Source organism: Pan paniscus, chromosome 21, assembly GCF_029289425.2.
Source record: "Pan paniscus chromosome 21, NHGRI_mPanPan1-v2.0_pri, whole genome shotgun sequence".
Taxonomy (NCBI): domain Eukaryota; kingdom Metazoa; phylum Chordata; class Mammalia; order Primates; family Hominidae; genus Pan; species Pan paniscus.
Window position 1 is genome coordinate 10,430,211 of NC_073270.2, and position 16,105 is coordinate 10,446,315.

Genomic DNA, 16,105 nt, shown 5'->3' on the forward strand with positions numbered 1-16,105 from the left:
CCTTTGGTGAAAACTAAAAGATGGTTAACTCCATTCTTATACTCATCTGTGATCTGTGATCTTCTCACCCACATTCCCCAAACTTGACAAAACTTTTCCTTTTTAGCATCCCAGTATTTTCTTTAAACGTTGTATTCCTTATTTGGACCCATCTGAATATCTAGGGGAGAAATGGACACTTAGATTTATCTAGGACTTCACAGTGAGTTACCATTCCCTTCTGCAACCCTTTTGAAAAAGAAATCTTAAATCTTTCCGAGTCATATGTCTGAAAATTCCCTTCTGTGTATGTTTTTCTTTAAACTTGCTTTCACAAAACATAAGGCTTATTATTAGTTTTGGAATTGTCATGTAATTACATCGTTATGTAAATGTACATAACACCTACTATTGTTTTGTGCACCTATTGAGTACAGGCTCCGTAGTGCCTATAAAGTAATGAACTTGGCCTTAGTTTCTCTAGGGAAGGACTGACAAGAGAACAAACAACATACAACAAACATGTCATTCTCAAAATGTCAGAGTGCCCTGAATCTTTAGAAAGTGTTGACTCATGACCACATCTCTGTGTCTCAGCTACTTCAATCTTTCCAGAATCCAAATAACAGTGATTTTTCCACAAGTAATGTGCAGGATGTATAAAAAGCCATTATTACGATTACTGTTATGATTATCAATATTGTTTACCATGTAATTTTCACCTAGCTATTTAAAAATTTTATGTCAAACTCAGTCTAGTTGCCTCTGAACTGCGCCTTATTTCTCTCAGCCATGTCTTCATCGTTATCATCAATTAAACACCATAAAGGGGAGCCTCATGACATAGAGCAGGAGCAGTGGTCTCTGGACAGGTCTGTGCCTGGCAGCCTGGCATTCTCCCAGCTCAGGGTGTCCAGGAAGACGGACTCCACCCCAGGCCTCAGCTCTGGGCCCTCTCCATACTCATTGTCATTGCCATTGTCCTAACATTTTGCAGCTGCTCCTGGGCCAGGAATAGCCTGAGGCAATGGCCCATTTATCTGCATTGCTTCTCAAGCTTCAGAGACAGGGAAGAAAACATATAAAACACAGATGCTCAATTACCCCTTGAACTGTCATTTTTCTTTTTTTACTGGGATTTTAAACACAAATGCCTGTGGGCACAAGAGGATGTTGGGCCTGGTTGCTGGGTATGCCTGCCTGGAAAAGCCAGGCCAGATGGACCATATGTGGATTTCTCTTGAGGGAGGGTGACTTTGATTTAAATTCAGAACATGGTTCTTTGCAGGATTCCCTGAGTCCCAGGAAACAGTTCCCAGTGAAACAGCCTCAGAGGGGCAGAGAGCACTCGCTTATCTGGAGCCTGAGAATGCCCTCCAAACCATCATCTCTCTCTTTTTGTCAATTGTCCAATCTTTCCATTAGCAAAGCCTTGGCAAACCACATGGGTGTGGGAAGAGACATCTGAGAAACGTGAATGGAGAAAGGGGAGGAAAGATGGTAGGAGTGACCTGCAGCATCTGGGTGAAGCAGACTGCTGCATGTGTAGGGGTGGGTTTTACCAGGCAGGTGGTTCAAACTGGCATTGTGCTCAAACACTTCCCTGGAACAAACACCAAGCAACCTGGGCCAGAGAAAGCTTTAAATCGTTGTGTCTCAAAGTGCATTCAAAGGCACGCTGTATTAGAATCATCCTAGGAGACCTTTGAAAGATGTTAGTTCTAGGGCATCATCCCAGACATTATTTGAGAATCTCTGTGGTGAGGCCCTAGAATCTGTAGTTTTACTCTGCTCCCCAGATAATGTTGATGGAGAAATAAGAAGACTTCTGGTTAAAAAGCCTCTACTATCAATGTATGTACAACATTATCCAAATTATTAGGCTTCTCTGGGTTCATGTTTTTTCATCTGAAAATGAAGCTTACTTCATTTTTTTTGAGGACTCATGAAGCACCTGGAAGTCCCTAGCACAATGCCTGTCACATTGGAGAGACTCTCTAAAAATTATCATTAGTGGCATTTTGCTAGCACAATTCTTAACACGTATGTTCAAATTTTACCTGCCAAACAAGAGGTCACGAAAGATTCAAAGGGACTAATACAAGAGTTTTAGCCAGGCGCGGTGGCTCACGCCTGTAATCCCAGCCCTTTGGGAGGCCGAGGCGGGCGGATCACGTGGTCAGGAGATCGAGACCATCCTGGCTAACACGGTGAAACCCCGTCTCTACTAAAAATACAAAAAAATTAGCCAGGCATGGTGGCGGGCGCCTGTAGTCCCAGCTACTCGGAAGGCTGAGGCTGGAGAATGGTGTGAACCTGGGAGGCGGAGCTTGCCGTGGGCCGAGATCGTGCCACTGCACTCCAGCCTGGGCGACAGAGCGAGACTCCGTCTCAAAAAAAAAAAAAAAAAAAAAGAGTTTTAAATCTGACTTCTACAGTTTTCTGTGTCAATTTATTTTGGATTCAGAGAATTTTTATGCAGGGATTCCCCTCCACCCCAGTTCAGTAAATCACTCAGGGGTTATCAGTTTTGGGTTGAGGGGATCTGTCAGAATTTATGAACTTGGATGGGAAAAAATTATACCTCCAGTTTTTACTAACCTCAAATGAAAAGTAGAATTTCTTTCAGTGGTGAACATGGGCATTAAACCACTGCAGTATAAGAAGACCTGTGAATTTGTCATCAATAGAAATAGCCACATTACACTTGCCAGCTATATCTCAAAAGAATCATTTATACTCATTACTTTGAAATTATGGTAGTTATTTGACCCATCAAAAGATCTTGTTATTTAATGCATTATAGCCACATTTTAAAATTGTGATAATGATACTTTAATCTTTTTTTTGTAAGCCTACATATTTTACTTTATGCATTTAAAAAACTTTTCTGAGAAGGAGTTTATAAGCTCAGACAGCCAAGAGGGTCCAGGGTCAATGGTACTTCAGCTGTCATTTAAAGTGACAGAGCCTGTCAGGTTGTCTGCTGGGAAATGGTTTACAAAGGCACACATGACAGATGAGATAATAAGTATTTCTTAGCACTGATCTTGTGCTTTCTAGACGCTGCTCTGGGTACTGGGACACAGCAGTGAAGAAAATACATAAGAACTCCTGCCCTCATGGAACTGAAATATGTGGGGCGTGTGTGTGTGTGTGTGTGTGTGTGAAAGTGTGTGCACGTGCATGTGTGTATACCTGTCTATTTAGGTACAGTTTGAGGATCCTAAATCTGAAAATCTGAAATACAAAATGCTTCCAAATTCAAAACTTTTTGAATGTTAACATGATGCTCAAAGAAAATGCTCGTTGGAGCATTTTGGATATCAGATTTTCAGATTTAGGATGCTCAATTGGTACGTATAATGCAAATATTCCAAAAATCTGAAAAAATCCCAAATTTGAAACACTTCTTTTGGTTCCAAGTATTTCAGGTAAGGGATACTCAACCTGCATTATGATTAATGTGCTGTCATTACCTAACTCTTTGGGGCCTTGGTTAACTCAGTCTAAGTGAATCATATAAGGTCTTGAAGTCTTTTCTAGCTTTAAGTTTTTAGAAATGCTGACAATGATGAGGCATAATGAGCAAAACTTTTGTCACGTGAGAAAATCAGGATAAGAAATTTCTTTGCTTTTAGAACAATATATTTTGATCCAGAAATCAGCAACCCATAGACTTTCTCATGTACTCTTTTTGTCTTTAGTTAGGTCTATTTATGTAGGAGATGCTCTCAGGGTCCCACTCGTGTTCCCTCATCCCTTCCTGGAGGTCATTTGCTATGTCAATTTTAGCAAAGGGAACAAACTTTGCCCATGTGCAGGGCGAGGAGAGTTGATGCTGCAGGAACAATTCTCATCTAATGATGGATAGGAGATAATTAAATATACCAGTGCCCCTCTCAAGAAAGACAGTTCTCAAGTGTCTGTCAGAAGGTCACCAATGGGATTGAGCCCCAGTTGCCTATTGTGGTATCCCATTCATTAAGACACAGTTTCTTGACTTTGTTCTCCTCTTTGTCTTATTTCTTCACTCTGCCATGTTGACCTTCCGGGGATCATCTTCCAAATGAAGTATTTGTGTCTAAGTCTTTATTCGAGCTCTTCTTTTGGCAGGACCTACACCAAGATAATGTATTCATTTGACTTGAAACACAGCTCAATATGTACACATTTCAAGGATCAAATGGACTGATTTTCCTGCACAATGTGGATTGGTACTGTGTCATGTCACTTTCACAAAATTTCTCCTGCTTGCACATTTTGTATCTGCTTCAGATCAATTTGATCTTTTCTCTGCCTGGGATTTCATTACCATTTTTTTCGATGACACTGTACTGTTCATTTGATCAGTTTGATCAAGCAGTCTGAACTCATTGGGCTGTTAACTTCATGGTATGATTTACTTTTCCACTGATTGCTACTAAATGTGTTCTTCCCCAGGGATAAAGGGGACATGACTGTCATTCAGTCTGATTCCATCTGTCTAGTCTAGTTTAAAAATCAATCTCATTCTAATTCAAAGATAATACATCTCTCCTTTGCTCAAGTGAAACTTCTACTAGAGGAAGAGGTAGCAACTGGGAGGTAGTGCAGGATACATGGTGTGCTCTTGTATTCCCCCTTTCTTTCTCTTAAATACCTTCTTCAAATCATGGGGTCTCACACTAATACATGGCCCTATTCTATGTGGACCAGTGGGGAGCGGAGGTTCCAGTAACCTAGCTGGCTGTAGTCAGCTGCCTTGGAGATGCTATTGGAGGAAAGGGAGAGGCCTGAGTCTCATTTTGGTTCCACTGAAAACTACAGCTTCTGCTGTTCGGAGTGGTCTTTGTGTAGATGACATATGTGGTTTTTAGAGTAAGGGTCAGCTCCACCTTGACCCTGTCTCCATGCAGAAAAGCAGCCATATTTCCCTTCAGTTGCCCCCATGGTGCACCCCTCCAAAGCACTCTGCAAGTTGGACATCCTGTTACTTAGTTAAGTGGTTTGACACATTCCCTGCTGTCCTCTCCATGTCCCATCAAACATACTCAAGGGAACTCCATGTCTTCTTCCATGCCCAGTAAAGGCAGAGGAGACCTGTCCAGGGGAGGTTGCCTCCACCTTTGTCTGCCCTGACATGTGATATACAATGCCTTTTTTTCATCCTGCTAGCTCAGGCTACTTCCTGAGGGTTTTTACCTTCCAACATTTCTGGATGGAAAATAGGCTGTGTATATAAAAGTTCCCCCATCCTCCAGCTTCACGAGATCAATGTTAATGTCCCCCTTGTCTCCCAAAGTGGAGGAGAGAGCCCAAATTATCTTCTAGGCTCCCAGAGAGCTCTCACCACACCCTCTTGAATCCAGGTTCTATTATAAAGACACATGCACACGTATGTTTCTTGTGGCACTATTCACAATAGCAAAGACTTAGAACCAACCCAAATGTCCATCAATAATAGACTGGATAAAGAAAATGTGGCACATATACACCATGGAATACTATGCAGCCATAAAAAAAGATGAGTTCATGTCCTTTGCAGGGACACGGATGAAGCTGGAAACCATCATTCTCAGCAAACTATCATAAGAACAGAAAACCAAACACCGTATGTTCTCACTAATAAGTGGGAGTTGAACAATGAGAACACATGGACATAGGGAGGGGAACGTCACACACTGGGGCCTGTGAGGGTGTGGGTGGTTAGGGGAGAGATAACATTAGGAGAAATACCTAATGTAAGTGATGGGCTGATGGGTGCAGCAAACTACCACGAGAGGTGTACACCTATGTAACAAAACTGCATGTTCTGCACATGTAACCCAGAACTTAAGGTATAATAATTAATTAATTAATTATTTAAAAAGCCCTCAGATCAGTTTTGCATCTTTGGAACAGGGAAGTAGAATGAGAGTCTTCAGCCCTGAATCTGGCTTTCCTTGAACTTGGCCTTCCAGAATTTAGTAATTTTTTTTTCAGTAGTGGTATCGACATCACCATCTTACACTCTTTACAATCCCTAGGGATGGATATATTTGTCTTTACGTCATGTCATCACAATGTTACATACAACTTTGTACCAACTCATTTGCACTCCCCAAGATCACAAAGAAATCATTCTTGGTTACTCAATAAAATAAATTTGAGAAATCACTGTTTCCAATAACACAATGGGGAAAAGGCAAACATTTATTTTTATTTGCAAATGCAGTTTCTGCCAATAGTTAGTGCTCACAAAACCTTTTAAGCTACAGTAACTTTTGGTAAACTCAATGAATACTTTAAAAAATACCCGATGGTAAGAAAATTACAGAAAAATTTCCATTACACTGTCGAAAATGTTTGGAATCCAAAATCCACTATTTTCTGCAATAGTTTTTAATGTTTGTTCTGGTTTAAAAAAGATTTTCTTTTTCTTTTCTTTCTACTTCTACATAGTCCTGGTTAAATTAATACAATCTGTCTCATGAACATTTAGGACTGCAATTTTCTGGATTTAGATTGTTTTTATTCTCACATATTTATATTAATACTTTAATATTTTACATAAAACATTGATTTGCTGTTTTATGAAGCAAAATCATAGATCATATTTATGGAGGCATTTCCAGTTTGAAAGAAAACTGAAAATCTAATCAGTAGAAGGTCATTTTATGCCTTTTTTCCTTTTTAGCAGTAATAAATAATTAGCAACCTATTAATTACAAAAATTCTTAATTATGCTTAGAGCAACCAGAGCGCTATCACAAATTTAAATTCATATTTGTTACAGTATGTGAAATAGTTAAGAAAAGCCTCTGTTTTCCCAGTTTGGTAACAAATGGCTTTTGTCTGATGCATAATTAATAGAAACTAATGATGACTATGTAGCTCTTCCAGAGTTTTAAAGGCAAATCTATATTGGCCTACAGTTAACATGCAAATTCATCCAACAAGCAACACAAAATGTATTGTAGTAGTCATTCATTTTTATCAACATTCAGGAAGATCTAGACAGCAGCACGACTCTCCTATGTCGGAAACACATTATAACATGGGCACAACTGAAGTCAGATCATACCTGGTAAAATACCCTCTTGCTAATTCATCCTCTAGAGTCAGTTCAGACTTCCAGCACGATACATGAACAATAGCGATTAATACTGTGGTACAAAGGTAAATATAGACAAGAGTTTGGTGTGCTAGCATACAGAGTTTTAAAAATGGTGACAAATGAAACCAAACATCTTGCCCTGTTCTCTCCTCTCCCTTGGTGAGCCTGGAATTCTCATGGTCTCACTGAAACATTCTATTTTGGGAACTGAATCCAATGATCCTAGCACTGAAATTGCTCCCTGGGAGGGAAATTTGGCCACAAGGGAACATTGTACCCATTTGAGAAAGGGCACTGAGGGAAACATTGTGGTGTGCAAAAAAATGGTTTGCTACTAGAGGCGTTCATGGAAAATGTGATTTTTAAAAATATTTAACTTTATCCCAAGGAGTGGTATACTGTGGCTCAAATTTTATTTCATTATTTTTGGTTGGATTAATGAAACGTGCACACTATCACCATCACTGTTAATTCTTCTTCCACCAAATAAGACACTTGTTAGGATAAGAAAGATATTTTACTAAAGCTGACGGTGATTGAGAGTCATTCAGTATTCAAAGTTCCTAAAGAATCATTGGTTCTCTTAAAGGGATAAAAAAGTAGGAAAGGCTTTGTTCAAACTCCTCTAGTAAACAAGTATTACTTCAACTGATACAATGGCTACATGACATCAAAGTACTATAAATTATCAAAACTATCGTACAGAAAAATTACAAATTCGTTGCAAAATACATTATACTGCTACCATTAAGAAAAAAGTGCTTTTTGTTTTCCTTTCTTTCTTTTTTTTTTTTTTTTGCCAGAAAAGTATTCTTTCAATATAGAAAATCCTACATGTTACCCTGCATGTGGCTAGGATATATCATAACGGAGTTTGTACTGAGTCCTTCTGATTTGCTGGATGAAGGGCTGAAAAATATAATAATGACTTATTAAAGCCGTGCTCCAAGTGACCACACCGGCTGTCAGTGGAGAGATGCCTGTTTAAGACACAAGAAGATGCCCTGGTCTGTTGAACCCTGCCGGTAATCACGCTGTCCCACCAATTGGCTGGTCTAGAATGCACAGGCCTTTTGCATGTTCTGTGTTTCCTTTTGTTCTCCTGAATTATTCTCATGTCCTCATCTAGCTTTGCCACCTACACGAATCCTCTGCTCAGTGATGCCTGTATTGTCTCATGAGGGGGACGATGCAAGACGGTGGACCTGCTAGTTTTAAGAATGGATGTCCGAGGAGTTCCTGGGCTGTTGCTCTCTGAGAGGGCTCCCTCACCAACATCAAGTCTAGGAATCCCCGGAGCACTGAAGAAACCTGTGAAAACACACAGATACCAATCTGAGGACTAACACAGACACCTAACCCAGTCCCCAAAATGTTTTCCCCATTCATCCTATCAACAACTTCAAATTCCAGAAAGTTACCTTAAGGAGAAAGATGTTGTGAAAGCAAAAGCATGTCTTGTCTTTGTTAACATTTCGTGTTTTCCTTACCTTTTTCAAGTGTGAAATAACAGGTGTAAATGACAGCTCAACTAAGAATGAAAACTTATTTACTAAATAAAATAACGTGGCAATCACAGTGATAAGAGCAGCTATTACAAAATATTTAGTATGTGCAGGTGCTGGTCACACGTGCTTGATGAAGCATAGTATAAACAGGGAGCCGTTTTATTTTTCTAACAACTGCAACCACACAGGCTCTGTGGAACCCCTTTCTTTAAGAGAAACAAGCTTCTGTAAGGATATCGAACACATCTCATTTTTTTCTTTGAAGGTCTTGTAATTTTCCTTTTAAAGGTATATCTTACTTTATGTATATGTTTAGAGATGAGGTCTCACTATGTTGCCCAGGCTCAAACTCCTGTGCTCAAATGATCCTCCCACCTCAGCCTCCTGAGTAGCTGGGAGTACAAGCATGTGCCAGCATGCCCAGGTTCCGCTGCACAAATACTAAGAGTGTGGCTCAATGGATTTTTACATACATTTACCCCTATTTACTTTCCACTCCTATCAAGATATAGAATTTTTCTACCACTCTAGGAAGCTACTTTTAGGTTTCCTTCCTGCCAACCCCTATCTCCCTGCAAAAGGTCACCACTATTTTAATTTATAGCATAACTTAGTTTTGCTTACTTTTGTACTTTACCAAAATGGAGTCATATATTTGATTTCTTCTCTATCTGGCTTCTTTCACTCAGTGTTGTATCTGTGAGATTCATCTCCGATGTGTGGCAAAAGTTATATCTTTTAAATTACTGTGTAGTATTCACTGTCCAATTATACCACACATTATCCATTTGGGAAACAACCTCGGACTGGTTTCCAGTTTTTTGAAACCATTAGGATTAAAGTTGTTCTTGTACATGGTTTTGAAGAACATTGGCACTCACTGGGTGTGAGACTACTTTCATATGATACATTTTTAGTCACTTTTTTTTTTTTTTTTTTTGGAGACGTAGTCTCGCTGTGTCACCTAGGCTGGAGTGCAGTGGTGCGATCTGGGCTCACTGCAAGCTCTGCCTCCCAGGTTCATGCCATTCTCCTGCCTCAGCCTCCTGAGTAGCTGGGACTACAGGCACCCGCCACCATGCTTGGCTAATTTTTTGTATTTTTAGTACAGATGGGGTTTCACCGTGTTAGCCAGGATGGTCTCGATCTCCTGACCTTGTGATCCGCCCACTTCGGCCTCCCAGAGTGCTGGGATTACAGGCGTGAGCCACCGTGCCCAGCCACTTTTCATTATTTAGACTTAGTCCAATCCAGTAAAAATTTCAATCTCTCTTTTTTTGTTTATGTTTTTGTAGGTCCACACAACCTATATGAGTGATTCTACTGGGGCTGTTCCCTAAGATTTAGGGGTGAGGAAGGAGGAGATATTACCATTACAAATAATTCTCCTCCAAAAGGCAGCCACACACTCTCTTTTATTGTCATAAGATAGGAAGAGAGGTGTGTATGGGGCCAGTGTTTATAGTAGTAGCCCTGCAGAAATGATCCTCTGAGCAAGTCCTGTGGAAATCTGGCAGCTCCTACAGTGGTGATTCTTGGATGAAGCATCATTATTTTCTTAGCTCGTCCTAACTAGCAATCCTTGGAAAACAGGAAAGACCCCACTCGGTCTCTTACATGCATTATATTAACCATGATCTTCATTGCCCTGTACAATCTAGCTCCTGCCCATCTCTCTGACAAGACCTACCTTTTTCCCCTTTCTGACTTTACTCCAGCAATATAAGCCTTCTTTCTTGGCTTAAGGCCTTTCCACTTGATGCTCCCCATGCCTGGGACCTTTTTCTCCAAGATCTTTGCATGGCTGGTACCTTCTTCCTATTCAGGTCCCAGCTCGGTTGATCCCTCCCTAGAAAGGGCTTCCTTCACTCTTCAGCTTAAATCAGTGATAGGGTTTGGCTCTCTGTGCCCACTCAAATCTCACCTCATATTGTAATCCTCACATGTCAAGGGAGGGACTTGGTGGAAGGTAATTGGGTCATGGGGGCAGTTTACCCCATGTTATTCTCAAGATAGTGAGGGAATTATCATGAGACCTGATAGTTTTATAAGTGTCTGGCATTTCCCCTGTGCTCTCTCTCTTTGTTTCTCTCCTGCCACCGTGTAAGACATGCCTTGCTTCCCCTTCGCCTTCTGCCATGATTGTAAGTATCCTGAGGCCTCTCCAGGCATGTGGAACTGTGAGTTAATTAAACCTCTTTTATTTGTAAATTACTCAGTCTTGGGTATTTCTTTATAGTAGTGTAAAAACAGACTCATACAACCAGCTTTCAATCCCTTCTCCTGCACACTCTGCCACATCACAGTATGTTTTTCTTTCATAGTATGTACCACACTCTGAAATTATTTTATTTATTTGTTTGTTTATGGTTTATTATCTGTTTCCCCAACTAGAATGCAGAATCTAGACCTCACAGTCAGAAAATCTGGGGTCATGCACGGTGACATCCCAAGCTATTAGATGTCCCCAGCATGTAATAGATGCTGAATGAATGAGTATGGCATAGAGCACCTGATTTACTCTTCTAACCAACCCTTTGGGATACAGGCCAATCATAAACCATTTTACAGATGAAGAACTTTGGCATAGGAAAGGCTGAGTCACTTGCCCAGTAAACGAACAGAAGAACAGAGATTCAAACCCAAGTGACTATTTCCAAAGTCCATGCCCATAAACCAGGATCTTCCTGCTGGATGTGGTAAGCCAGTCTTAAAAACCAGAGAGATATGGGAAAATCCAAAAACTATTCTGAACTTTAGCAACAGCTGCTGCTTCTCACCTTGTGTAGGTCCTTCACTCTTGGAGGTAAACTGTCCCGGATCCTCCGCATCGCCTGGAGGGGAGGCTCGTTGAAGTAGGGGGGCTCGCCATCGATCATTTCTATCACCATGATCCCGAGGGACCAGATGTCCACCTGTTAGGCATACCCTGATGGTTATCTCAGGCAAGGAGAACATTCTGAAATGTCAAGTGTGTCCACAGAACCTCATACTCATTCACAAGTGAATATGGCACTTGTAACCTCTCAACATTTACAATACAGATTTATAGGCTAAACTGCTGGGTTACTGAGTTTTTGCTAACAATCTTTGCCTTTTATGGACAACTTCAGTGAAGGTTCCACCCATCAGATATAAATGAATATTTTAACATTCTAAAGTTTAGTGCTTTCATTTTTACTCTGTAAACTTTAGTAGTTAACTGTCTATCAGGGCAGACGAGAAAATCATCCGGTTTAATGCTATGAAAATGGAGAAGAAAGTTGTATTTAAACCATAAGCAAATAAGAAAGTTTTGACATATTTGTAACAAACTGCAAAGGGCTACCTTGCAGGATGCAGAATATATTCTGATTCTTTTATTAATTTGCTTTTAAAAATAGCTCTTTTCTCCCCTACTTTGGGATTTCCTTCCACTACCTTTTATTATCATTTCAAAACAGCATGCACAAAACCTCACTTTACAAAAGCATTTTCAGGGATTGGAGAAAAGAAAAGGAAGAGATGACAAGCAATTAGTAAAGAATGGGAAGTCGAGACAATGAGGAGCCATCACTGTGCTATAAACTCCCAGTCCCACTCACTTTCCTGTTAGGAAAGTTTCCTGTTAGGGCCTCATTATACCTCTTATCTGATGAACGTATTGCTATTATTACCCCTTGCAGTGACCTTCACCGAGAATTTCTCTCTCAGGACCACAGTGAGAAAAACAAGTTGAGGACTCATCCAAGGTCAAGCAAACAAGAGAAAGAGAAAGATTCTGCCTTAACTTATGCTGATGTCCTTAGCTCACGGCCATGTCTTCTCATGCTTCTCTTCTCCCAGATTCACCATCCACACCATAAAGTGTGGAAACACTATGCCTAGCCGAAACATACCCCTTGGCTTCCATCTGTATGTAGCCTTATGTGCCTCTAAGCTTCCACCCATGCTATTACCTCCCAAGACGGCCCTTCCTCTACTCCTCTGGCCCTGCATTTTCACATTTCCAGGCCCTACCTCTTAAAAGATTAAGAGTGATTGTTTTCATTCCAGTGGTAACAGAAATTGTGCCATGTTTTTGACTATGATTCACATATTATTTTTTTCCTATGAGAAAACAGTGCAGGTCCTGCACTGTGAGATGTAAACTGTGTTGAAAACAGTGGGTCATTTGAATATCACCTCTATTTTGTGGCACTTTCTTTGATCCTCTTTCCTTTCTCTGAATTCTCATGCCTGCTCATCTGCATGTCTCCAGCCACTTTGCAAGTTGCATTGCCTTGCTTTGTGTGTGTGCCTGCTACTAAGAGTGGGATCAGAGTTGGAGTGACTTTCCCACAGTGTCCACTGTAGGACTGCAATAAACAGTCCGTGGATAAACACTGCAGTGATCTGCCCCAGGGGTGGCCAGGCTCCCACCTGCCACAGCCTACCTACTCTGTGCCTCATCTAGTGAGTGGGGATCAAATGTGGAGTTAAAAGTCATTGCCCCCATCTCCTGTGGTCACCAACTATCTCAGAACCAATGGGTCCCTGAGCCTGTCCCCAGTCCTGCCACGCCTATGACTGTGACCCCCTTACCTCTGTCCCATAAGGTAGCCTAGAAATCACCTCAGGGGCCATCCAGTAGGGAGTGCCAACCAATGATTTCCTCTTTGGCACCTCTTTGGAAACTTGAGCACAGAAACCAAAATCAGACAACTTTATCTGAAAAGGAAAGGAATGCAACAAACTAGCAATTTTAAAACAATGTCTGCTAGACATGAAAATACAAACATACAGAGTTTCAAATTTAAAACAAAACAGTCTCATCAACAGGCCTTGGACATATCAGAGGAGGGACTGTCAGACCCTTTTATTGGAAAGGCATGGTCCATTTTAATGGAGAAACTTCTCCCGGGCCCACCAGGATCAACTTCCAAATGTCTCAACTCCTGCTGCTTATATTACTTCTATAAAGTGATGGAACAACAACAAAAAATCTTTACAAATTAAATACACCACAAACAACAAATTTGTTACATCCCAAGCCTACAAGTTTAATATAATGTAACAGGTGATGCTTTCATATACGTAAGTTGCTATTCTTAATATGAGTTTTGAACAAACTGATGTAATTTAGATTCTTTTGAGTTGAGCACATTTAGATTTCTATGTACCATGAGGCGAATCAAAGAACCATCTCTTTTCTATATTTGAAATATTGCAAGGCCTTTGCTTATCCAGGATGTGGAAATGTCACTTTTAGTACTGGATACCCTTCCCTTTTTGGTTTGCTCCTTTGTCCATGACAGTTGAATCTACCAACGTGAACATCAATGCAAGTGGAAACACAGGCATAGAACCTGGGTGTTGGCACTTGGTTGTCGGGGGTTTAAGGTGGTCATCCTAAGGGCTCAGTGTATATACATGTTATTTACCTTAGATATCATCAAGGAGGAAAAAAACTTGGAAATTTCTTTCCTAGAGCTCATGTACTCTTAAGAACATACTGCACCCTGGGTGTTAGGCACCCTGCTGGTTTATGAATTCTAGATGACCGGGATTCAGTTTATTTCTGGAAGCCATAATTTCTAGTCATGATGACCTGGTCTGAACTTCAAACAGTCTTATGAAAGTGACATCAAAGAGCCACTTAGAGTTGTTGGTGATAATAGAACACAAAAGAAAACAATGGTTCAGAATGACCACTTGAAGTGAAAAAATTTTTAAAGGTAAATAGTACAGTCTCCAAGGTATGAATTCTCTCTTAATTCTCTTCACACCTCTCTGAACTTCCTCTTCCAACCTTTTTTTTCTGGCTCTACCTCTGCCGCCTGCCTCTTAAATATTGGGGTTCCCTAGGGTTCTGGTTTCCTCTCTCACATCTTCTCTTCTTAGATTCTCTTACTGGATACTGTTTTTCTTTCTATGCTTAGTTCAGACCTTGCTCCTCCATTCAAAACCTGTATTTCCAACTAGTGTATATTTCTAAATGGATGACCATAAGTACTTCCAAACTCAGCATCCCTCTCTCTGCTCCAAAAGCTGACCCCTTCCCTATCAGTCCTGTTCTAGTGAATGACACCAACATCAATCCAAGAAAATCATCCTTGACTCTTGTCTCTATCTCACCCCAAGTCTTCCTGGTTAGAGTTAAAAAAAAAAAACTATCTCTGTGGCTTCAACACCCACAATAGTGCTTGGCCCATGATAGGTTTTCAAAATCAAAATTGTTGCATAAATTGATGAACCTCAATCATAAGAAGTGAAAGATCCCTTGGAGAATGAAGAACAAGTGCATTAATATATTATAAAGATCAGGCTTCAGCAGGGAGGTCTGACCCAGAGACAAGATTCCCCCTGCCACACATGTTATTATGGTAATTTCCAAACATACAGCAAAGCTGAAAGAATTATAGAGTGAACATCCCTATCTGCATGAGTAGATTCTATAATTATTAATGTTTTGCTGTGTGGGCTTTATCACACACCTATCTCTCTATCCATCCATCTATTCATCTAATTTTTGATGCATTTCAAACTAAATTGCTGACAGCAGTACACCTCACTCCTAATTTAGCATTAACTGGAGTTCAATGTGTTTTTTTAACAGTTTAAAAATTTACATAGTGTGAAATGTACACACTTTAGGTTTATCATGTGATGAGTTTTGATCTCCCAGTACTATCAAGATCTGGGTATTGCCATCGCTAGGGTACGGATGAGAAGGTCCTTGGGATATGAGTGGTAGTGAAACCCTTGAAGGGCCATAGCATGAGAAAAGAAGATGGTCAAATATGAAATACTGGGCACCTAGGGTGATCGAAATTGAGGCATTACTGGAGACTGAAGAGAAAGACATCAAGAAATCAGAGAAACAATGGAGAATAAATTGGGAAAGCCAAGGTAGGGATAGCAGCAGCTAGGACACAACAGGGAGATGAAACCAGGTAAGAACTGGGAGTTGCTGTTGTGCTCAGCAATGAGGGCATCCCTAGTAGCCTCTAGTTTCAGGTTGAGTCAGTGGTGGAATCCAGAGAGCAGTCAGGTAGATTTCAGTCAGAGTGCTTTTCAAGAAATGAGATGTATTTTAATATAGATAGAAGAAATCCAGCATTTACAAACGTGGTGAATATGATAATGATGACAATGATAATTATTACTATTCTCTACAGTGGGTTTCAACCCACTGGGAGATATTCATATCTCCCAGAATTCACATCCATCCAAACTGCAGAATGTGATCTTATTTGGAAGAGTCTTTGCAGGTCTAATTAGGGAAGGTGAGGTCATACTTGATTGGGGACAGGCCCTAAATTGCATGACTGATATAAAAATAGGAGAGGACACACAGACACATAGATAAGAAGACCATGTGAAGGCAAAGCAGAGACTGGAGGGATGAGTTTACAAGCCAAGCAACACTGAGGATTGCCACAACCACCAGAAACCAGGAGAAACGTATATAAAACTTCTCCCTCAGAGCTTCCAGAAGGAATCAACACTACCAAAATCTTGATTTTGGACCTCTGGACTCTTGAATCATGAGAATACATTTCATGCAGAGAGAAGAAAA

At 40.5% G+C, this 16,105-nt stretch overlaps 1 protein-coding gene across 6 annotated transcripts in view; it reads right to left on the minus strand.

Moving 5' to 3' along the window:
* Positions 1-6,135: 6,135 nt before the first annotated feature.
* Positions 6,136-16,105, minus strand: part of PAK5 (p21 (RAC1) activated kinase 5) — a 302,023-nt gene continuing 292,053 nt past the window's right edge. For all 6 annotated transcript variants that reach the window (XM_003810560.6, XM_034947548.4, XM_034947550.3 and 3 more), the window contains 3 exons: positions 13,129-13,254; positions 11,346-11,480; positions 6,136-8,368 (listed from right to left, as the gene is read on the minus strand). In XM_003810560.6, coding sequence (XP_003810608.1) covers positions 8,213-8,368; positions 11,346-11,480; positions 13,129-13,254 — 417 coding nt within the window. In that variant the 3' untranslated portion in view covers positions 6,136-8,212. The remainder of the gene's footprint in view (positions 8,369-11,345; positions 11,481-13,128; positions 13,255-16,105) is intronic.